The 23,982-nt window shown below is 44.6% G+C and overlaps 2 protein-coding genes across 2 annotated transcripts in view; both read right to left on the bottom strand.

The window, feature by feature from the left end:
* The window catches only part of LOC140720913 (uncharacterized), a 171,617-nt gene that overhangs the window by 70,803 nt on the left and 76,832 nt on the right, over positions 1 to 23,982 (bottom strand). The window lies entirely within an intron of this gene.
* LOC140720869 (uncharacterized) lies at positions 739 to 8,067 on the bottom strand. Its single transcript, XM_073035717.1, has 2 exons — positions 8,027 to 8,067; positions 739 to 3,140 (listed from the first exon to the last, which is right to left on the bottom strand). Exon 2 carries the CDS (start codon positions 2,746 to 2,748, stop codon positions 1,534 to 1,536), a length of 1,215 nt encoding a protein of 404 aa, XP_072891818.1. The 5' UTR covers positions 2,749 to 3,140; positions 8,027 to 8,067; the 3' UTR covers positions 739 to 1,533.

Here is a 23,982-nt window from a genome sequence, read left to right as displayed (position 1 = left end):
TTTCACTATGTCATAATCAGCTGCTTCATCAACTGTCAAAGCAGAATAGGCTTGCTGAGCCTTCCCCTTAATTACACTTTGTAAGAGAATAGGCCAACCCTCTGTTGGCCACTTTAAACTCTGAGCAACCTTCTCAAAATGCTGGAAGTATTTATCAACCTCTGCTTCGTCAAATGGAGGTACCAATTTAACTTCCCGACTGGCCTCAAATTTATCACCAGAGACTAACGCTAGACTCCTTTGCTGCAAACTCTTTATCTTTTCCAGCTCGAACAGCCTCTGTCTTTCTGTTTCCTCCCTCTATTTTCTGCCCCTTCTCTGTTTTTTTGCTTCTCGAGCCTCAAACTGCCTCTCCCTTTCTGCAGTCTCCAGCTTTAATTTTTCTCACTTGTACTGGAGCTCAAGCTCACTAGGTTTACTTTCAGGAAACACCTCCAACTCCTCCACTTTAAACACACCATCAAATTCATAATGTTCAGCTATTAGGCTCTGCAACTGTGCCCTCCCCATTGTCAATTTCACCTTAGCAAGTTTTAACCTTCTAGCAAAGCTCAACAACTCAATCCTTCTGGCGTCCTCTAATGCCTCAGAGGTTGGTTATTCCCGACATCTATCAGCATCCATTGTTGCTGATTTTCCATACACAAATAAATCAAAAGGGATGAAATTGATAATTAATCAATATGCCCCAAAATCTGTTCATATCCAGGACACAGGCCCCAATTTTGTTACGAATCACAACGTTTTACAAACGAACCAGCAGCAATAGACTATACCTGGAGTCTGTTTTTGATGTTAAAACTATCTTTATTAGAACCTACTAGTAATTTAGTAACTTAAGCAAGATAAAAGTTAACAGTGTTATGTGTATATATGTGTGTAAATAAAACTCCCGAACTATTGAGCTCGGGGGAAACAAGGCTTGGAGTCTTGAGGTGGTAAAGTGTGAAAGTTCAGTTCATCCACAGAATAGGTGATGAGAGAGATATTTATAATCCAGGGTAAATGTTGAGAGAAGGCAATTATGTCGGATTCCACAGGTTCCATGGTGGTAAAACGAGAGAACAGTCACTGTAGATTTTATTTGTTGTCGTTCCAAACCCACATACGATTTATCACCGAAAGTGACTTGTCACAAAGGGATTCGTCTTCAAAAGAATTACCACACCACATCCAGGCAAGGGTTAACAAATCAGTGGTCTTCACAGGATACCCAAAATCAGATCCATTCCTATGGATTAAACGATGTGACAACCGCACATTCGATGTACGGTGAATCGATAAATAATCCACCCTTGTGGGCATAGGTAAGTTCCAAACAGTGACCCTTGGCCACTAGTTCACTTGTTTCAATCCTTCCATTTTGCCTCCTTCATCTCCGTCTGTCTCTGAGTGTCTGTGTCCTCGGTTAAAACAAAACAAGCTGCACGCGATGTAAACAAGCTGCAAGTCAGACTGATTCACCTTCTTAATCTCTCTCTCTCTCTCTCTTAAAATGACAGTCCAAAGCAAACGAAACCCAGGGATTCATAACTATGGCCACTCCCCATTGTGAAGTGACTGGTGAGCCAGTAGTTGGGACGATTGAGTGAATCTCTTCCCACAGACTGAGCAAGTGAACGGCTTCTCCCCAGTGTGAACTCGCTGATGTCTCTGTAGGTTGGATGATCCAGCGAATCTCTTCCCACATTTTGAGCAGGCGAACGGCCTTTCCCCTGTGTGAACTCGCTGGTGTTTCAGTAGTTGGAATGACAGAGTGAATCGTTTCCCACAGACTGAGCAAGTGAACGGTTTCTCCCCAGTGTGAACTCGCTGATGTACCAGTAGGGTTGATGACAGAGTGAATCGTTTCCCACAAACTGAGCAAGTGAATGGCTTCTCCCCAGTGTGAACTCGCTGATGTCTCTGTAGGGTGGAAGATTCAGTGAATCTCTTCCCACAGTCTGAGCAGGTGAATGGCCTCTCCCCAGTGTGAACTCGCTGATGTCTCTGTAGGTGGGATGACTGTGTGAATCCCTTCCCACATTCTGAGCAGGTGAATGGCTTCTCCCCAGTGTGAACTCGCTGATGTACCAGTAGGCAGGATGAATCCGTGAATCCCTTCCCACATTCTGAGCAGGTGAACGACTTCTCCCCAGTGTGAACTCGCTGATGTTTCTGCCGGGTGGATGAATCAGTGAATCCCTTCCCACAGACAGAGCAGGTGAACAGCTTCTCCCCAGTGTGAACTCGCTGATGATTCTGCAGGTTGCATAAGTGAGTGAATCTCTTCCCACAGTCTGAGCAGGTGAACGGCTTCTCCCCAGTGTGAACTCGCTGATGATTCTGTAGGTTGGATAAGTGAGTGAATCCCTTCCCACAGACTGAGCAGGTGAATGGCTTCTCCCCAGTGTGAACTCGCTGATGATTCTGTAGGTTGGATAACTCAGTGAATCTCTTCCCACATTCTGAGCAGGTGAAAGGCCTCTCCCCAGTGTGAACTCGCTGATGTCTCTGCAGGTGGGATGACTGAGTGAATCCTTTCCCACATTCTGAGCAGGTGAACGGCTTCTCCCCAGTGTGAACTCGCTGATGTACCAGTAGGCAGGATGAATCTGTGAATCCCTTCCCACATTCTGAGCAGGTGAACGGCTTCTCCCCAGTGTGAACTCGCTGATGTCTATGCAGGTAAGATGACTGACTGAATCCCTTCCCACAGTCTGAGCAGGTGTACGGCCGCTCCCTGCTGTGAACTCGCTGGTGAGCCATTACGTCAGATGACTGAGTGAATCTTTTCCCAGAAATTCAGCAGATGACCAGCCTCTGCCTGGTGTGTCCACAGGTGGGAAAACTGACTGAATCCTTTCTCACACACAGAACAGGTGAATGGCCTTGCCCAGTGTGAACTTGCTAATGTACCTTCAGTTGAGATGACCGAGTGAATCCATTCCCACTGTCTGAGGAGGTGAACGGCCTTTCTCTTGTGTAAAATGATGGGTGTGCCAGTTGGTCAGTTGACCGAGTGAATCCATTCCACGGTCTGAGCAGGAAGGATGATCGAGTGAATCCCTTGCTCCACTTTTTAAACATCCAGACAGAGACAGCAAAACTGGCGTGTCATGTTTGAGATTCACAGCGACAAATTCCTTCTCGTTTTTAACCTGTAAAAAGATTTGCAAAATCCATCAATGGGTTTAGGACAATATTTCAGTTGAAATTACTTGAGTTGCCAAGGTTTGATCTGTATCACACTGTTACAGTGAGGTTCAACCCAAGCTGGACAGAGAAATCATCTCCTGACTGGGCAGAGTGCTGGTATCTGGAAAGACCATCAATTCCCCGATGCTCTTCCTGTCTCTATAGGAATGGGGCATTTCTGCCATCACCAATTTGTACCCTCGCTCAGTTTGACTCTCTCCATTGGTATTATTCCCTCGTGCAACTGGGATTTTCTTTTATGTATTATTAACTTAAAGTGCCACAGTTTTAACACCATATGAAAAATTCCTGCTGAGATGTCCGCACGTCTGATAAAAGGATTTAGAGTGAATTTTTGTATTATTTCAGGTTCTGGTCACAGTCATAAAAAATTACAACACAGAAACAGGCCCTTTGGGCCATCTAGTTTATGTCGAACTATTTAAATTGCCCAATCCCATACCCTTACCATCCAGGTATCTACACAAACCTCTTAAATGTTGAGATCGAGCTCGCATGCACCACTTATGCTGGCTGCTCATTCCACACCCGGATGACTGACTGTGTGAAGAAGTTTCCCCTCATGTTCCACTTAACATTTCACCTTTTACCCTTAACCCATGGCCTCTGGTTGTAGTCCCAGCCAATCTCAGTGGAGAAAGCCAGCTTGCATTTACACTATCTATGCCCCTCTATCACAATCAAATCTCCCCTCAATCTTCTACATTCCAATGAATAAAGCCCTGACCTGTTCAATCTTTCCTTATAACCCAAGTCCTCCGGATCTGGCAACTTTATTGAGAATTTTCTCTGAACTCTCTGAACCTTTTACATCTTTCCTGTAGGCAGGTGACCAAAACTGCACACAATACTCTAAATTAGGCCTCACCAATGTCTTCTACAAGTGAACATAAAATCCATCTATATTTGTCAGTACTTTGGTTCATGAAGGCCATTGGGCTGAAATCTTTTTTTCCGTCTCTATCTAACTGTGATACCAATTTCAGTGAATTAAGGACCTGTACTCCCAGGACCCTTTCTTCTACAACACTCCTCCGTGCCCGACCACTCACTGTGAAAGACCTCCCTTGGTAGGTCAGACCAAAGTGCAACACCTCACACGTGTCTCCATTAAATTCCATCTTCCATTTCTCAAACCATTTTCCCAGCTGGTGCAGATCGCACTGCAAGCCATGATAATCTTCCTCACTGTCCACTACACCACCAATCTTGGTGTCATCCACAAATCTGATGATCCAGTTAACCACACTATTATCCAGATTACTGATATAGATGACAAACAACAACAGATCCAGCACTGATCCCTGCGGCAACCACTAGTCACAGGCCTCTAGTCAGAGAGGCAACCATCTGCTACCACACTCTGGCTTCTCCCAAAGACAGTGTCTCATCCAATTTACTATCTCATCTTGAATGCTGAGTGACTGAAACTTCTTGACCAAACTCCCATATGAGACTTTGTCAAGTGCCTTGCTAAAGTCCATGTAGACATCTGCTGCTTGGCCTTCATACACTTCCCTGATAACTTCCTCAAGAGACTCTATAAGATTGGTTAGACATGACCTACCATGCACAAAGCCATGGTGTCTCTCCTTAATCAGTCCACATCGATCCAAATACTTATATATTGGGTTCCTGCACATAACATTCCAAGAACTTTCCCACTACTGATGTCAAGTTCACCAATGTACAATTTCTCAGTTTAGTTTCAGAGCCTTTCTTGAACAGCAGAACAACATCGGCTGTCCTCCAATCCTCCAGTACCTCACCTGTCACTTACGATTATTTAAATATCTGTGCTTGTGCCCTGACAATTTCTGCACTTGTCCTCCGCAGGATCCTGGGGAACAACTTGTCAGGCCCTGGGGATTCATCCACACTAATCTGCCTTAAGACAGCAAACACCTCCACCTCTGTAATCTGTACAGGGTCCATGAAGTTGATGCGGCTTTGCCTCACTTCTGTAGACTCTGTGTTCAGCTCTTGAGTAAATACGGATGCAAAAAAAATCTCCCCAAGTCTATGTTATCCCTTCTTATGCATTACCATTCTGATCTTCCAGAGAATTAATTTTTTCCCATGCAATCGTTTTGCTCTTAACATATCTGCAGAATCCCTGAGGATTCTCCTTCACCTTGTCTGCTGGGGCAACCTCATGCCTTCTTTTATTTCTTTCATAAGTGTTCACTTGAATTTCCTGTATTTCATAAGTACCCCTTTTGTTCCTATCTGCCTGTACCTTGTATGCACCTCCTTTTTATTGATCTGGGAGAGGAAAGCCAAAGGGGTGATAGATCTGCATGGTGGGAGGTGGGGGTAGGGAGGGTTAAACTAAAGTTGCAGGGGGAATGGGAGCCTGAATGGTAGTGGAGAGGTTGTGGAGACAGATGTTGTTCAGGCGTCAGACAAAGTCAGGAATGAAAACGTTGAGCATGGTGCAGTGAATATGCTGAGCCCTGTATATTTCAATACAAGGAGCAGCGTAGGAAAGGTGGATGTGTTCAGGGCATGGATCAACACCTGGAATCAACACTAGCATCTGACAACTGTGGATTGGAACAGGCTGCTTTATGGCAAAGGTGTGCTTGGTAAATGGGAGGCCTTCAAACCAAAATTTTGAAAGTACAAAGTGGGTATGCGCTTGTCAGAATAAAAGGTAAAGATAGAAACTGTAGGGAAACTTGGATTGCAAGAGATATTGAGACCCTGGTAAAGCACAAAATGGAATTGCATAACAGGGATAGGCAGTCAGTTTCTTATGGAGTATAAGAAATGCAAGAAAACACATAAGAAATAAATCAGGATGGCTAAAAGAAGGCATGAGGTTGCTGTCACAGAAAAGGTGAAGGATAATCCTCAGGGATTCTAGTGATAGATTAAGAGCAAAAGGATTGCAAGACACAAAGTTGGTCCTCTGGAAGAACAGAATGGCAATCCACGTGTGGAACCAAAGCAGATGGGGGAGATCTTAAATATTTTTCCATTCTCTATTTACTCAGGATATGGACAAAGATTCTATGGGAGTGTGGAAAAGCGGCATTAAAATCATGGACCCTGTACAGTTTAAAGAAGAGAAGTTACTTCACTGTTCAAAATGGAACGTAGAAATCTACAGCATATTCCAGGCCATTCTGACTAAAATGTTGTGCCAATCATGTGACCTACTCTAGTAACTGCCCAGAATTTCCCCAGCACACACCCTCTATTTTTCTAAGCTACATGTACCTATCTAAGAGGCTGTTAAAAGACCCTGTTGTATCTGCCTCAACAACCACAGCCGGCAGCACATTCCACGCACCCACCACTCTCTGTGTAAAAAACTTACCCCTGACATCCCCTCGGTATCTATTTCCAAGCACCTTAAAACTACGCCCCCTCATGTTAACCATTTCAACCCTGGGAAAAAACTGCTGGCCACCCACACGCTCAATACCCCTCATCATTTGACTCCTCTGCCAGGTAATTACCCCCAACAGCTTCTAAAGTGGTCCACCTGTTGTTATGGGGGATGGCCACTAGAGTACTCTGTGATGCCTATTTAACCTCATTTTCCTTCCTGACTCTCACTCAGTTTCCTTTGTCCTGCCCCTTGGGTGTAACTCACCTCTCTTCATGTCATATCTATCACGCCCTCCAACTGCTGGATGATCTGGAATTCACCCATTTCAAGTTGCAGCTCATTGAAGTGCAGGGTTACAAGCTGCAGCTGGATGCACATCTTGTAGGTGAGGGCATCAGGGACACGGGAGGTCTCCCCTCCTTCCCTCCAATACTTCTCTAATTTGTAAAAATCTCCCCTCTAATTTGTAATAACTACTGTGCAGATAAATCTTGTACTGTGCATTTTTTACCCAGTGACAAGGTGTGCACAGTGAATTTTATATAGAGAGGCATTCATTCTAACAGCTGGCAAATCACTGTCAATAGGAACTTTGATCTCCTCTGGGTTTGATCCAGTTCATCTGCACTCTCACACAACCTATGTAGCAGGCCTGGAACGGGTAACAGAGGATTTTCTCACCAAAGCTTTTGCACATTGTCCATATGTGGTTTGCTTGCTAAACTATGCTTTAAAAAGTCAGATTTCCAAATATCACGCCACTTCTTCCCACTTGCAAATTCTCCAGTAACTTTTGCATCACCAAAATGCAAACAGGCATCCCCAGTTTCTGTACTCTACATAAATATTCCCCCTGAACCCTCCCCCAATGACTGATGGTGGTGAACTCAGTGATGGCAATGCCAATGAATATGAAGACAAGGGCAGTGTCTGTCTCATTTGAGTCTGGCACATTTGTGATGTTAAAGCTGCTTGTTGCCCAGGGCAAAGGTGCTTGATATTATTACGGACCGAGAGAGAATAGGACAAAACATGTTCTCACTGGTAGAAAAGTCCAGAGCAAGAGGAGGTAGAACAAGCAACACACACAAAATGCTGGAGGAACTCAGCAGGCCAGGCAGCATCTATGGAAAAGAGTACTAATGCTGAGTTCCTCTGGCATTTTGTGTGTTGCTTGGATTTCCAGCCGCTGCAGATTTTCTCTTGCTGCGGTTGGAGGCAGAACAAAGGTGATTTCCTCAACAGCTGATAGAAAGATTGTGTTCTCTTTTTCCGAGTTCATAATCCTTGCATTCAGATTGCTAGAGCTCAGCTCTGTCTGTGAGATCTATCTGCTCCCATTCCGATTAGCCGGAAGCTCCCCGGGGCCCGTATACGGATCTTGGGGCTGAGAGATAGGATAAAGACCTGGCCTGTGCCGAGTTTGCGGGCCACAATCTCCGGTTCTCACAGCAATTGTCACTCAATTAGAGTCGAAAAAGCCCTTACCTTTCCGCTCCTCCCGACATTTTGTATACTGCGCGCATGCGTAATTATCAGAGCCGGCAGCAATCCTGACGCCTGCGCATTTGATCGGTGCTTCAAACGACAGCGAAATTTGAACCGCGGGGCTTTATGGGTAATCATGGTGCCATTAAAAATTTCTTGCAAGCATCGGTTCCATGTCCATATCTCAGTTTTTTTGTGTGTGTAGAAAACTCAGCAGCTTTCTTAACGCAGAAAGCGGCTCCCATAAACGATACACTCATTATCAACATGCATTTCGTGTATCTAATGCCAAAGTACAATCCTCTTACAAATGCAGATGTGAAACAAAAGAGATTCTGCAGTTGCTGGAAATACAGAGACACACACACACACATACACACACACACACACACAATACTGGAGGAACTCTGCAGTTCAGGCAGCAACTAAGCAGAGGAGTACACAGTCTAGACATGCTGAAGGGGCTCGGATTAAATGCTGCCCATTTATTCCTCTCCACATTTGCTGCCTGATCTGCTGATTACCTGCAATGTTTTGTAGAAATTAACCATTTTGTTTTTCAATTAACCAGTTTCCAAATGTTTCTCATCTTTCATTCATAGCCACATCCTGCTGGTCTGGTTCCTCTTCCTCCTCCTGCTCGTAACCTCCAGACCCCATCTCTTTCCAGAGCCCCAAAGCCCTGATTGGTGCTGGCAACTCTTTGGTTTCTGACTCTGCTCCACTGAAGATTCACTCACTAGTCTGCTGTCAAGCTTAAGAGGTGCATTGCAGGAACCCAGCTGTCTGAGGTACAGTCCTTTGAAATTGGTGAAAATGACACAAAATTTGAAAAAAGCAGGGAAAAAGGACTTTAACCACCTTAGTCCAGAGCTCTGGGGAAGGTCAAATACTCACTGAGCTCATCGTGTTAATTAGCCTGGGGGAAATCATGCAGGAAATTCATGCAGGTGTACAAGATGATGAGAGGCATTGATCGTGTGAAAAGTCAGAGGCTTTTTTCCCCCAGGGCTGAGATGGCTAACATGTGGGGGGCATAGTTAAGGTGCTTGGAAGTAGTTCAAGGGAGATGTCAGAGATATATTTTTTTATACAGAGAGTGGTGGGTGTGTGGACTGCACTGCCAGCGACGGTGGTACAGACGGGTACAATTGAGCCTCTCAAGAGAACCTTAGATAGGTACACGGAGCTTAGGAAAATAGAGGGTTCTGTCGTAGGATAATTCTAGGCATTTTCTAGAGTTGGTTGCTGTGGGCCGAAGGACCTGTAATTTGCTGCAGGTTTCTCTGATTCTGGGAATTCAAGGGAAATCTCTTCTCCCACGGAGTCGTGACAAGTTGCAACAGGGAGAGTGAGAGATAACTTTTAAAATACTGATATGGAACAGAAACCTGGGCAGAGAGCAGATGGACCAAGTGGCCTCTCTAGTGTACATTGTGAGTTTGGCAGTGACAGTAAGTACCTGCGACGTGGGATTTGATACAGAATTGATTTATCTTTCACAGATCCACAATATTAAACGTCAGTGGGGCGCTGTCTTCTCCTGCATCTCTAACTCCACATTCAAGGATCGGTGGCATTCAAACGCTGGTAAAGGCAACACGTACAACACACTGGAGGAACTCAGCAGGTCGGGCAGCATCCATGAGAACGTTGTGTAGAGGGGGTTTCTTATTAGTATAAGGGGGTTTCTTCTTTGTGAGGGTTTATTTTTCTTTTTTGTTACTGCGTATGTTAATCAAATGGCCTCTTAGTTTTGTTAAAAGTAGGAATCCTTCTTTGTTGCAAGAGAGTGCTGGAAGCTTGTTTGAGTTAAATTTACTGATAACGGGAATTGTATTCATTTGTTAACCAATTGGAATTAACGTTATTCTCTCTTCTGGGTCTGTAAGCTATTGTTGGCGGGCTTTTGGGAAGATCGCCGCGAGGGGGTGAGAGAGAGAGAGAGAGGACGCGATGCTGTAAACTGGGTGAGGAACGGACCCCGAGTGGGGCTCCGAGGCCAGGATGTTCGGCGAGGACAGAAGACGAAAATAGATGTGCTTGGTTGATCACTTCGGGTGGTCCTGAGCTACGAGTCGAGGAGTTCGGAGGAGATCAAATGGTGGCCAGAAGACTTTGTTAATTGAGCCCCAACGGTTGTACACGAAGTGGTTTGGAATTTGATAAGTCTTGGGCCTTTTCTTTATTTTATTTTCCTTTATATATATATTGTATCATTATTAATCACATAGTTCTAGTAATATCTGTAAAGTGTTATCATTTGATCGCAAATGGTGTACTGTCTATTATTATTATTAAACCCAGAGTTTCGAGCTGCTTGTGAGGACTTGTGTAATAGCCACGGGCCGGTACCGAATTCAAACGAGAGCCGGTGGTGGTACGGCCTGGGGCAAGTATCTGAGGGTGAGACCCTCTTAGTAGACGCTCCGAAATACCACGAGGGAGGGGAGTTGACCGCTGAAGATACCTCGGTGAGAGAGAGAGGTCGCGGCGACTGGGCCCTGAAGCCGTAGGAGACGTAGGCAGCGTGTGTGTGGAGTATAGTGCGGTGAAGAGGCGCACTGTCAGTGACCAGAATACGGCCCTGAGGGCCGAAGAGGCGATGGCCTGTCTGAGTGGTGCGAAGTGGTTTAAGGTGCTGGATCTGAGGAGCGAATGTTGCCAGATCCCGATGAGTGAGGCCGACAAGGAGAAGACGGCCTTTATAGGTCCCCTAGGATTCTTCCGGTACGAAAAGATGCCAGAGGGCATATCCGGAGCCCTTGCAACCTTCCCGCGGGGCATGTGGAAGACCATGGGGGATGTGGAGGTGTCTGGAGTTTTGGCGTTTTGGCGTTCTCCTGGTATTTGGATTTGCCTCGGGAGAATCTGAAGCGAGACTGTTGCAGGAGCGACTGAGAACTAAAGAGCTAAAGCTTTCTCTGGTCACGTGTCAGGTCTGGCGAAAGTCGCAGCTCGTGAGTGACTGTCTCTACGGAATCAAGTTTGATGTGGAGATGGAGAGGCCGAATTCTCAGCAGAAACCGGAGAAAGTGATCCGGAATCAGTTGGAAGACCAAGAAAGTTATCTGATTAAGAGTAACAGCAAACCGAGGGGAGAGGGGAGTTTGAGGAGGTGAAGCAATTGCGGACAGATCTTGGAAGAGGGAAGCGGAAGCTTGAAGGGAACCTGAAGATGACCATCGACAGTCCAAATGAAGTGGAAACCCTGAAGGTTGACCTTGAAGAAGTCATCAGGAAGGAAAAGCTGGAGATAAGTGCAGTGAATACAGAATTGTTGAGACTGTGGCGGGAGTTGGAGGAGCCAGAGAGGAAGCTGATGTCTCGATTGCGGGAGGCTAAAGAGGCTGGGGGAGCAGTGCAGGCCACGTGCTTCCGTTTGGAGAAGATCAAACAGCAGCTACCGATCGCAGAAGTGAGGAAGAATACGGATTCGAAGGATGATGCGCTGGATGTGTGGTACATGCTGCCTTTTGCTAACTTCCCCTCGATTGAGGAAGAGACCTTTGGCCCTTCCACCACTGAGTCAGGTGTAGTGGGGAGGGATAGCCGTGGAGAGCAGGCGGATCAGAGTTGCAGTGGGGGCATGAGTGAGAGATTGAGAGAGGAGTTGGCAAGCGGACCCGAGGAATCCCCGGTTGTGTCCGAGCCTGAAGGGTTTTGCTGAAGGGGTACGGAGGTCTCGGAGGGTTAAGGAACTCCCAGATAAGTTGACCTGTGTAGCCCCTGAGGAACAGGGCGTGAGGTCTACTGGTTGGGGAGCAATGTCACTGTTTGTGCCTGGGTTAGTGTATGTATTGGCAGGAAGGGTTGGGGAGTTATTTAGAAGTTAGGAGGACATGACTTTTATTTGGTGGGGGGGAGAGTGTAAAGGGCGTTTCTTCTTTGTTACTCCGTCTGTTAATCAAAATGGCTTCTTTGTCTTGTTAAAAGTAAGAATGCTTCTTTGTTATAAAAGAGCGCTGGAAGCTTGTTTGGGTTAAAATTTACTGATAACGAGAATTGCATTCATTTGTTAACCAATTGGGATTAATGTTATTCTCTCTTCTGGGTCTGTAAGCTAGTTTTGGCGGGCTTTTGGGGAGTCGGCCCGAGGGGATGAGGGAGAGAGGACACGATGCTGTAAGCTGGGTGACGGAACCGAGGCCAGGTTGTAGATGTACATCTGTACAAAAATGACAGGAAGAATATAAATGGACCGTGACCAATGGCTACAATCGCGACAGCGCAGGGATCTACCTGCAAATTAACTGTGATTGTGCAGGTAGCTCATTGCATTAATTTCCATTCAATAGTACCGATTACAGAAACAACATACCATCTCGATTTCAGACAAAACCTAGGTTCAGCAGCAGATTCTATTGGTGCCAGATATTGTTACAATCAGAAATCATTTCTGCCCAATCAATTCTAAGTGCTGACTATAGACAGCGCAATGCGACAGATTATGTGAACACAGGGCAGGGCCTTTCTGTGAAGTTTCTGTCCATATTCCACTTCAATCGACCGCTTCAACGTCCAAGTTTTGCAATTCCCGCGATGTGCTCTTCGGTCAGAGTAAAGAATGTTTCAGTGTCGTCAGGGACAGTGAATATGGAGCACAGAAACAGGTATAACGGCGGTCTGCAGTTATTTATTTATAAGTCAATTTGCCAGATATTTAAAATATCCATTTTAGTAATGCAGTGAATAATGTTCCATGTTTGCCGGAGCATAGAGAGCAGGTGTTACTGAGGTTAGAGTAATGGAGAGCCCTGTCTGTATACCTATGTCAGTAACCGAGGGATATACTGTGCCCATGATTGTAAGCAGGTTCCTCAAAGTCGTTCTGCACAGCAGCCGCTTCATGTGACGTCACCGCCGACTGTGCGGTGAAGCTCCTGAAGTTTTGAGAGGTAGTTATGTCTCTCAGAATGCAGAATTCTGAGCAGCGCCAGTGTGACCACGGAGTTAATGTTACAATCCGCAGCCGCTTGCCATACTACAATTACCTATCATGGAGCATGAGAGTCTGTGAAACGCTCTGCTACAGTCTGCGGTGGAGGACAAGTCTTGCTTTACATCTCAAGCGCAAGTCTGTCGTTTCCTGAAAGGTCAGGGCATCAAAGGATATAGTGTGAAGACACTATATGGGGTTGCGTGGAATCCAGGATCAGCCATGAACTGGCGGAGCAGACTCGATGCCCAATTCTGGCATTTCGTCTTCTGATCTTATGGTCCTCTGGAGCTAAAACTGGAATATGGAGAGTCCTCCATATCCCTCCCGTCCATGTGTATTTTGTATTAGATTAATAAATCGGGAAGGGGAGTTAGAATCTCTGCTGAAATTAGAGAAAACACGTTCGACAATTTACTCTCACTCAACAGGAACAAATGTTGGCAATTATTTTCTCAGTGATTCTAGAACTAAAGGAGTCTATTCACGTTCATTATTTAACACAAACATTAAGAGATTATTTCCATACCATCCGGGCAACTGCTGTCGCAAGAAACCCCCTCCTCCGCGGTAAACAGCGGGTTTCATTTCACAAGCAGGGGTTGTTGCCCCCATCCAACCGGAATCATTTGTGGAATTTGTCTCCCTGAAAGTCCACAAGACAAAATGACCATAAGACATCGGTGCAGAATCAGCCCATCAGATCCATCGAGTCTGCGCCGCCATTTCATCACGACTGATTCCGTTTCCGTCTGAGCCCCAGTCTCCTGCCTTCTCCGTGTATCCATTCATGCCCTGACCAATCAAGAGTCGATCAAACTCTTCCTTAAATATACATAAAGATTTGGCCTCCACAGCAGCCTGTAACAAAGAATTCCACACATTCACCGCTTCCTGGCAAAATAAATGCCTTCCAGAAGGACGACTCTCCATTGTGAGGTTGCGTCCTCTGGTCTCAGACTCTCCCACCAGAGGGAACATCCTCTCCACATCCACTCCGTCAAACTCTTCAGTCAGGCTTCAATTACGTCACCTCTTATCCTTCTGAAATCCAGTGAATACAGGCCCAGAATCAAACACTTTTCATATGACAAGCCGTTCAATCGCAGAATCGTTTTCGTCAACTTCGTCTGAACTCCTTCCAGGTTCACAGCACTTTTTCTAAGGTAATGGCCTGAACTGCTGACAGTGCGGCCTCACCAGTGCTTTACAAAGTCTCAACAGGACATCTTTGCTTTTATATTCTATTCCTCTTGAAATGAATGCTAATATTGCACCTGCCTTCCTCACCACAGACTCACCCGGAAAACTCACCTTTAGGGAATCCAACACAAGGACTCCCAAATGCATTGGCGCCCTCGTGTTTTTTCGTAATTTCCCTCCGTTTCGAAAATACCCAATCCTTCCACTTCTTCAACCAAAGTGCCTGACAGTACATTTGCAGACACTGTGTTCCAACTGCCATTTCTTTGTCCACTCTCCTAATCTGGCTGTCCGTCCCCCTGTACCTCCTCAACTTCCTCAAAACTACCTGTCCCTCCACCCTTCTTCATCTCACCTGAAACTTTTCAACAAGGTAATCAATAACATCATCCAAATTCTGGCGTACAACGCAAAAAGAAGCAGTCCCAACACATGTCCCTGTGGAACACCACTAGCCATCGCCAGCTAACCAGAAGAGGCTCGATTTATTCACGCTCTTTGCCGCCTGCCAATCAGCCACTGATTTATCTATGCCAGAATCTTTCCTGTAATACCACGAGTTCGTAACTTTTTAAGCAGCCTCACTGTAGGAAGGATGTGAAAGCATTCGAAAGAGTACGGAGGAGATTTATCAGGATGCTTCCCGGTTTAGAGAGTATGGATGATGATCAGAGATTAAGGGAGCTAGGGCTTTACTCTTTGGAGAGAAGGTGGATGAGAGGAGTCATGATAGAGATGTACAAGATATTAAGATGAATAGATAGAGTGGACAGCCAGCGCCTTTCCCCCAGGGCACCACTGCTCGGTACACGAGGACATGGCTTTCAGTTAAGGGGAAGGAAGTTCAAGGGGGGTATTAGAGGAAGATTTTTTACTCAGAGTGGTTGCTGCGTGGAATGCACTGCCTGAGTCAGTGGTGGAGGCAGATACACTAGTGAAGTTTAAGAGACTACTAGACAGGTATATGGAGGAATTTAAGGTGGGGGTTATATGTGAGGCACTGTTTGAGGGTCGGCACAACATTCTGGGCCAAAGGGCATGTAATGTGCTGTACTATTCTATGTTCTATGTATGGAGTCTTGACAAAGGCCTTCTGAAAATCCGAGTACACAGTTTCGATCGATTCTCCTTTGCCTCTCCTGCTTGTTATTTCTTCAGGTAATTCCAACAGATTTATCAGTCGAGATTGTCCTTTGAGGAAACCATGCTGACGACGGCTTATCTTATCATGTGATTCCAAGTACCGTCAGAGCTACTTAATAATAGACTCCAACACCTTTCCAACCCGAGGTCAGCCTAACTGGCCGACAATTTCCTTTCTTCTGACTCTTTCCCTTCTGGAAGAGTGGAGTGACACATGCAAACTTCCAGTGTTCTGGAACCTTTCCAGAAACCAGTGCTTCTTGAATGATCATCACTAATGCTTCCACAATCTCCTCAGACACCTCTTTCAGAATCCTGGGATCTACACCATCTGGTCCAGGTGACTTATCTTCCTTCAGACCTTTTAGTTCCCCAACAGCCTTCGCTCTAATGATGGTAACTTCACACACTTCATGAACCATGACACCCGGAAATTCCACCATATTGCTCGTGTCGTCCACATGTGAAGGCTGATGCAAAATACTCAAACAGTTCGTCCGCCATTTCCTTTCCCCATTACTATCTCTCCAGCGTCTTTTCCCAGTGTCCGACACCTAGTCTCGCATTTTGTTTCTGACTATGTTTCGAAAGACACTTTCGAAATCCTCTTGGAATGTCGCTTATTCCAAAGGGCCAAATGATTTAGCACGGGAAAGAGTGATGGGCTGATCCAAACTGGGAACCATGGAGGAGGTGAGGGAAGAACTTCAGTAAAAAATTGTTGTCAGAATGTCGTCTGGGAGGGAGAGATGCATTCACTGAAAATTTTCACCTGTGTTAAAATGCCCGAAGGGAGGGTATGACAAACTGATTGACAATCAGCGAAGGAGTGAGCCGCGGATTGAAAATGGCCACCCGTGATGAAATGCACTGACCTCTTCAGGCTGTAGACCGGGGAAGGTGTCTTCAATGGATTTCTGTGCCAACTGGAGGCGAGGTTTAAAGGTGCGAGTTGGTTAGCGTCAATCAAGACCATCTTCTACAGGGGACATGGAGTGCGGGAGAGGGGATGGGAAGAGATTGGGGAAGAGAGTGGGGAAAGCGAAGTGTAGAAGAGGAGGAAAGATGAGTGAAACCATCATCACCCCTGTGTGCTCCAACTCCACTTACCCTTCACATTTCTGTCCCTCTCTCCACCAGTCTTTCCACTCACTCTGCACTCTCTCAACCCCCTCGCTCTCCGCCCACACTCTCGCCTCTAGCTCTGCACCGCTCCGTCAGCACCCCCCTCACCACCACTATACTCTCCTCTGCACATCCTTTGTCCTTCATTCCCCCTTCCCCCGGTCTATCCCTCTCTTCCCATCCCTCCGCTCCATTAACCCTACCTGTAAGCCTCATAATTTGTATAATCTCTATCCAATGTCCCGGAAATCTACATTCCAAGGAATAAAGTCCTAACCTATTCAATCTTTCCTTATAACGTAGGTCCTCCAATCGCGGCATTATCCTTGTAAATTCTCAAAGTATTCTTACAAACCTATTTACATATTTCATGCAGTTAAGTGACCAAAACTGCAAACAATACTCTACATTAGGCCTCACCAACTTCGACATAACATCCCATCTCCTGCACCCAGTACATGAAGTCCAATGCGTCAAAACATTTCCTTACGACCCTATCCACATAGCACGCCATTTCCAACGCATTGTGACCTTGTATTCCCAGACCCCATTGTTGTACACACTCATCAGTGTCCGACTTTTAATCTGTAAACCCTAGCCTCTGGTTCCTACCGAAGGTCCATTTGCTATTTATCCAGCTGATCCAAATCCCTCTGCAAGATATGATGGCCTCCTTCGCTGTCCAATATACACTCACTTGGTGTACATACAGAAACTTGGTTAAGTACATGGATGGGAGGGCATGATCTGACGGATTTACAGGTCGACACAGAGATCGGGAGCAGTGCGTGGAAATCGCAATACCCCCAACCCCCGCCTCACCCCACAACACCCCCTACCCCACCCCAGCATCGGGTTGCAGAACCGGGGCCATGTGCCGTAAAAGTTTCGCTGTGGGATTCCGAAACGAGGGCCACAATCTCACCCATGACTAACATATTCGCCACTGTGGATAAATAACTGGTTAGTTTAATCATTCTGACCAGACGCACCGCCTCTCACTCATCCATGACTCCTCACTGCCGCTCCCCGTCACAATGGACTCTTCTTCCAGCCTCACCCTCTTCCCTTCCAAATCGCTCCACTCTCCTCGCCACCCAAAACACTGAACCCTCCTTTCCACGAACCCGGTCAGTTTACCACACCCTCCACACTGCACTCATTCATTCATTTACGCTGCAAACTCGTCTCCCCCTCTCCTTTCTCTTGACGCCATTTTCACTCACATCTCCTTCCTCCCCACCCCTATAGCTCACCTCGGTATCCTGCACACCCATCCTTCCTCACCCCTTTCTGTAGCCCACCACGCCGCCTCCCCCCCCACCAATTCCACCTTTCCATCCAAGTCCGTAAAAAAAAACCTCCCACTCCCTTTCTTTTAGCCCTCTATCCCTTTCTCTCTACCTCACTCTCCTCACTCTCCAGCTCTCTCCCCTCGCTCCAACCATCTCTAAATCCCCCTCTCTATATCCCCCGTGACTGTCCACTCTCAACATCATACATTGCCAGGTATGATGATGCGGCCATCACTGAATCGTGGTTGAAGGATGATTGCAGTTGGGAGCTGAATGCCCAAGGTTACATGTTATATCAGAGGGATAGGAAGGCAGGCAGAGTGGGTAGTGCGGCTCTACTGGTAAAGGCAGGGAGATGTTACATAGGACTGGAAGATGTTGAATCCTTGTGGATTGAGTTAAGAAACAGCAAGTGTAAAAAGACGCTGATGGCAGTTATATAGAGGCCTCTAACAGTGGCTGGGAGGTGGACCACAGGTTACAACAGGTAATAGAAAAGGCGAGTCAAAAGGGCAATGTTATGGCAGTCATGGGACATGTTAACATGAAGGTCAACTGGGAAAATCAAGTTAGTAATGGATCTCAAGGGAGTGAGTTTGTTGAATGCCCGAGGGATAGCCTTTCAGAACAGTTTGTCGTTGAGCCTACTACGGAATCAGCTGTACTGGATTGGGTGCTATACAATGAACGGGAGGCGATTAGGGAGCTTAAAGTAGAAGAACCTTTGGAAAATGTGATCGCAACACGAGTGCGAGCAACTAAAATCATTAGAAGGGAAAAGATGAAATATGAAAGCAAGCTGAGAAATAATATCAAAGTAGAATATAAAAGTTTTTCCCCAAGTGTATATTAAAAAATAAAAGAGAAATTGGAGTGGATCAAGGACCGCTAGAAAACGAGGCAGGAGAAATAATAACCGGGTACAATGAGATGGCTGATGAAACTAATTGAGTATTTTGCATCATTCTTCACTGTGGAAGACACTAACAACACGCCTGATGTTGTGGTGTGTGAAGGAAGAGAAGTGGGTGCAGTTACTATTACAAGAGAGAAGGTGCTCAAAATACTGAAAGACCTAAAGGTACACAAGTCACCGTGACCAGAAGAACTGCACCCTGGGGTGCTGAAAGAGGTAGCGTTAGAGATTCTGCTGGCATTAGAAATTACCTTTCAAAATTCATTAGACTCCAGCATGGTGTCGGAGGACTGGAAAACTGCAGATGCCACTCCACTCTTTAAGAAAGGAGGAAGGCAGCAGAAAGGCAACTATAGACCAGTTAGCCTGACCTCAGTTGTTGGGAAGATGTTAGAATCAATTGTTAAGAGTGAGGTGATGCAGTACCTGGTGACACAGGACAAGATAATACAAAGTCAGCATGGTTTCCTTCAGGGAAAATCCTGCCTGACGACTCTTTTGGAATTCCTCAAGGAGATTACAAGTAGATTAGATAAAGGTGATGAATTGGATGCTGTACATTTGGAACCCCAGAAGCCCTTTGACCAGGTGCACACACATGAACTGCTTACCAAGTGAAGAGTCCATGGTATTACAGGAAATTCACTAAAGTGGTTAGAGCATTGGCTGATTGGCAGGACGCAGGGAGTTAAAATAAAAAGGACCCTTTTCTGATTGTTTGCCAGTCACTAGTTCCGCAGGGGTCAGTAATGGGACCGCTTCTTTTTATGCTTTATATAAATGATTTAGATGATGAAATAGATTGTTTTGCTGCCAAGTTTTCAGATGATGCGAAGGTTGGTGAAGGGGCAATAGTGTTGAGGAAACAGGATGGATGAAGAATGATTTAGTTTAGGAGAATGGGGAAGAAAGTGGCAAATGAAGTACAATGTGGGAAAATGCACGGTCATGCAATTTGGTAGCAGAAACAAATGTGCGGACTATTTTTTAAACTGGGAGAAATTCCAGGAATCTAAGATGCAGGGGGAGATGGGAGTCCTTGTGCAAAACACCATGAAGGTTATCTTACAGGCTCAGTCGGTGGTGAGGAAGGCAAATGCCATGTTAGCATTCATTTCAAGAGGTCTAGCATACAAGAGCAAGGATGTGATGCTGAGGCCTTATAAGGCACTGGTGAGGCCTCACCTTGAGTATTTTGAACAGCTTTGACCCCGTCATCTGGGAAAAGATGTGCTGCCATTGGAGAGGGTCCAGAGGAGGTTCACAAGGATGATTCCAGGAATGAAAGGGTTATCACACGAGGAGCGTTACATGGCTCTGAGTCTGTACTCGCTGGAATTCAGAAGGATGAGGGGGAATCTCATTGAAACCTTTCGAAAGGCCTGGGCAGAGTGAGTGTGGAAAGGATGTTTTCCATCGTGGGACAGTCTAGGACAAGAGAGCACAGCCTCAGGATAGAGGGGCGCCCTTTCAAAACAGATCCGGAAAAATTTCCCAAGCTAAAGTATGTTGAATGTGTGGAATTCGTTGCTACATGCAGCGGTGGTGGCCAGATCATTGGGTATGTTTAAGGCAGAGATTGACAAGTTCTTGATTAGACATGGCAATGAACATTACGGGGAGAAGAGCGGGAACTGGGATTGAGGAGGAGGGGAAAAGGTTTAGTCATGATTAAATGGCGGAGCAGACTCGATAGGCCAGATGGCCTCATTCTGCTCCCATGTCTTATGGTCTCTCTTTCTCCTCCTCTCTTTTCCCCACCATCTCTCCACACACTCACTTTCATCTGCAGCTACCCGCTCTCCACTTTCCACACACAACTTCCTCAACAACTCACTCTCCTCCCATTCCTCAGCAATGGAGGGAGGTAGCATTCTATCTCTACCTCCACCCTCGTATCAAGATCATTTAACAAGTCAGTAGCTCTGTAACCGCGAACGCTGCAGATTCCAGATTCTCGGTATTGTCCGTTATATTGAGGAAATCACAGTTAGGAACGCCACGGGCTGGTTTATGTATGTTGCAAGCGGGGGGTGGGGGGAGCTCCTATAGCCGATCCAAATGCAAGACACAGACACTGAAGTACTGGGAACAGGACTAGGTGTGTCAAGAAAGCAAGGGAAGTGGGGAAGAAATTACGCTGGACATGGATACAGGCCCTGGACGAGACAAGCACACCGAGCCTGGGCTAGGACTCAGACTGTGAAAGCGGGACCTGGATGAGGAACTTGGAACTAGATGTCTGGACTAGGACTCCGAGCCAGAGACTGGACAGGGACCCGGAACATGGGTCTTGACTCGGGCTCGGAACCTGGATCCAGTCGAGGGCTCGGGACTAGGAACAGACTAGACACAAGATAACACTGGGATCACAGGGACGTGGCTTGGACTAGACCAGGATCTTGGACGTGGCTAGGGCTGGACGAGGAATCCCCAGGACCAGGCTGGGCGAGGTTCTCCTGGGCTCAGTGAGGCACCAGAACTGGATGAGGACACGAAGCTCGGACTTGGTCGGGGCTGGAACACGGCGCCCTGACTTGATCTTGGAACACAGAGCCTTGGTGTTGGAGTACAGGGTCACAGAGCCGCTATCCCTCCCTGGGAACAGGTCTGAGAGCCGGGGTTCTACACAGAACACTGAACCAGGACCCCTCCTTGGGAACAGGACTTAGGGCCGGGGATCTATACAGAGTCAGGACCCTCCTAAGGCCGGGACTCTTTCCTTGACGGACACTAAACACAGGGACACAAAGGGACAGATCCAAACTCAGTAATAGATACCTCCATATCTTGGCATGGCGAGGCTCCAGTCTCACTCCGGCGGTTGAACTTGACGGCGATACAGGCAAGGACGCAGGCGAGGTTACAGGCAAGGTAGCAGGCGAAGGAAACTGACGAAGGTTAGTGCCAAAATAACTGTTTCTTTAAAAACTTTTTTTTATTGAGTTTTCAGATAATTACAGAAAGAAGAAAAAAAATACTCTTCCGCCTCCCCTTAGCCCCTCCCCCCTATCATCCCAATAGAAAAAGAAAGAAAGAAAGAAAGAAAGAAAGAAAGAAAGAAAGAAAGAAAGAAAGAAAGAAAGAAAGAAAGAAAGAAAGAAGGAAAGAAAGAAAGAAAGAAAGAAAGAAAGAAAGAGTGCCTGGATATCGGAAGATCCCCACATGCTTCACGGAGTTCGTAATAACTTTAGTATATATATTTCTTTCTTTCCCCAAATAGCCAATATTTTATCTTCAGAGCACCTATATATTTAATCCCGTCTTTTGTAAATAAGGGCGCCAAATGTTCAAAAATGTTTCAAATTTATCTCTTAGATTATAAGTAATTTTTTCAAGTGGAATACAGCTGGAAATTTCATTCTTCCAACGATCTATACTTATGTATGCATCCGATTTCCAAGTAAATGCAATAGCCTTTTTGGCTACTGCCATTCCATTTTCATAAATTCTTTCTGATATTTATTCAATTTGGGTTTCGATTTTATCCCTTCAATATCGCCTAATAAAAATAATATTGGATTATGTGGAAGTTGTGTTCCAATAATTTGGTCCAATAAAACTCTTAAATTTGTTCAAAAAGGTTGAATTTTAGAACAAGACCAAGTAGAATGTAAAAAAGTACCAATTTCTTGATTACATTGGAAACACTGATCTGATAAATTCGGGTTTAATTTATTTATTTTTTGTGGTGTAATATATAATTGATGTAACAAATTATATTGCACTAATCTTAACCGGACATTTATTGTATTTGTCATACTATCAAAACATAGTCTTGACCAAGTTGTTTCTTCACTTTTAATATTCAAGTCACTTTCCCATTTTTGTCTTGACTTATGGACTCCTTGTTTAAATGCCTGTTTTTGAATCAAGCTATACATACAAGAAATAAATTTTTTAGTTTTTCCTTTTTGAATTAAAGTTTCTATTTTATTTAGATTTCGGCAATAACATTGTTTGACCTAATTTTTCTCTTAAATAAGCCCTTAATTTGAAGTAACAAAAAAGAGTGTTGTTTGATACTTTATATTTATTCCTTAATTGATCAAATGACATTAATATACCTCCTTCAAAACAATCTCCTATATATCTAATCCCTTTTTGAAAGCAATTATATAAAAGTTGATCATCGATTGTAAAAGGAATAAGTCTATCTTGAATTAAAGATCTCTTTGCTAATAAAGATTTCTTTGTCTCATCATCAACATTTATCTTATTCCATTAGTCAATCAAATGTTTTAATATAGGAGATTATTTCTTTTCCCGTATCCATTTAGATTCCCATTTATATATAAAATCTTCTGGTGTATTTTCTCCTATTTTATCTAGTTCTATTCTAATCCATGCCGGTCTATCTTTCTCAAAAAAAGATGCAATAAATCTAAGTTGATTTGCATTATAATAATTCTTAAAATTTGGAAGTTGTAACCCTCCTAGATCAAGTTGTCATGTCAATTTTTCCAACGATATTCTTGACATCTTACCTTTCCAAAGAAACTTCCTCACATATTTATTTAACTCTTGAAAAAACTTCTGGGGTAATTGTATTGGTAGTGATTGAAATAAGTATTGTAGTCTAGGGAATATATTCAGTTTTACGGTATTTACTCTACCTACTAATGTTATTGGTAATATCATCCATTTATCAAGATCTTCTTGAATTTTTTTCAATAATGGTAAGTAATTTAATTTGTATAAGTTCTTTATATCATTATCAACTCTTATACCTAAATATTTTATACCATTTGCCGGCCATCTAAATTGAGTTATTAATCGACATTGACTATAATCTCCTTTAGTAAGAGGTAAAATTTCACTTTTATCCCAATTTATTTTGTAACCTGATATTTTCCCATATTCTTCAAATCTATAGGATAATTTACGCAACGAGTGCAATGGGTTTGTTAAATAAAGCAGAACATCATCAACAAATAAGATAATCTTGTATTCTTCCTGATTAACTCTGAAACCCTTAATATCTGGGTCCATTCTAATTAATTCAGCTAATGGTTCTATCGCCAACACAAATAAAGCAGGTGATAATGGACAACCTTGCCCTTGTTAACTGAAATGGTGTTGAAATTTGACCATTTGTCACTACTTTAGAGATATTATGAACTAGGTGAAAGATGACATAAGGTCCTTGCATGGCAGTTAAAAACAGACCAGACTTCTAAAACGATAAATGCAATTCGAACAAGAGTAAATAAAATTACTTATAAACCTTTAGAAATTAATGAAACTTTCAAGAATTTTTATTCTGAATTGTATCAATCAGAATCACAAAATGATAATGTCAAGATAGAAAGGTTTTTATCACAAATAACTCTTC

The sequence above is a fragment of the Hemitrygon akajei genome, unplaced genomic scaffold (genome assembly GCF_048418815.1).
Source record: "Hemitrygon akajei unplaced genomic scaffold, sHemAka1.3 Scf000048, whole genome shotgun sequence".
In the NCBI taxonomy this organism is placed as follows: domain Eukaryota; kingdom Metazoa; phylum Chordata; class Chondrichthyes; order Myliobatiformes; family Dasyatidae; genus Hemitrygon; species Hemitrygon akajei.
This window is presented reverse-complemented; position numbering and strand designations above follow the sequence as displayed.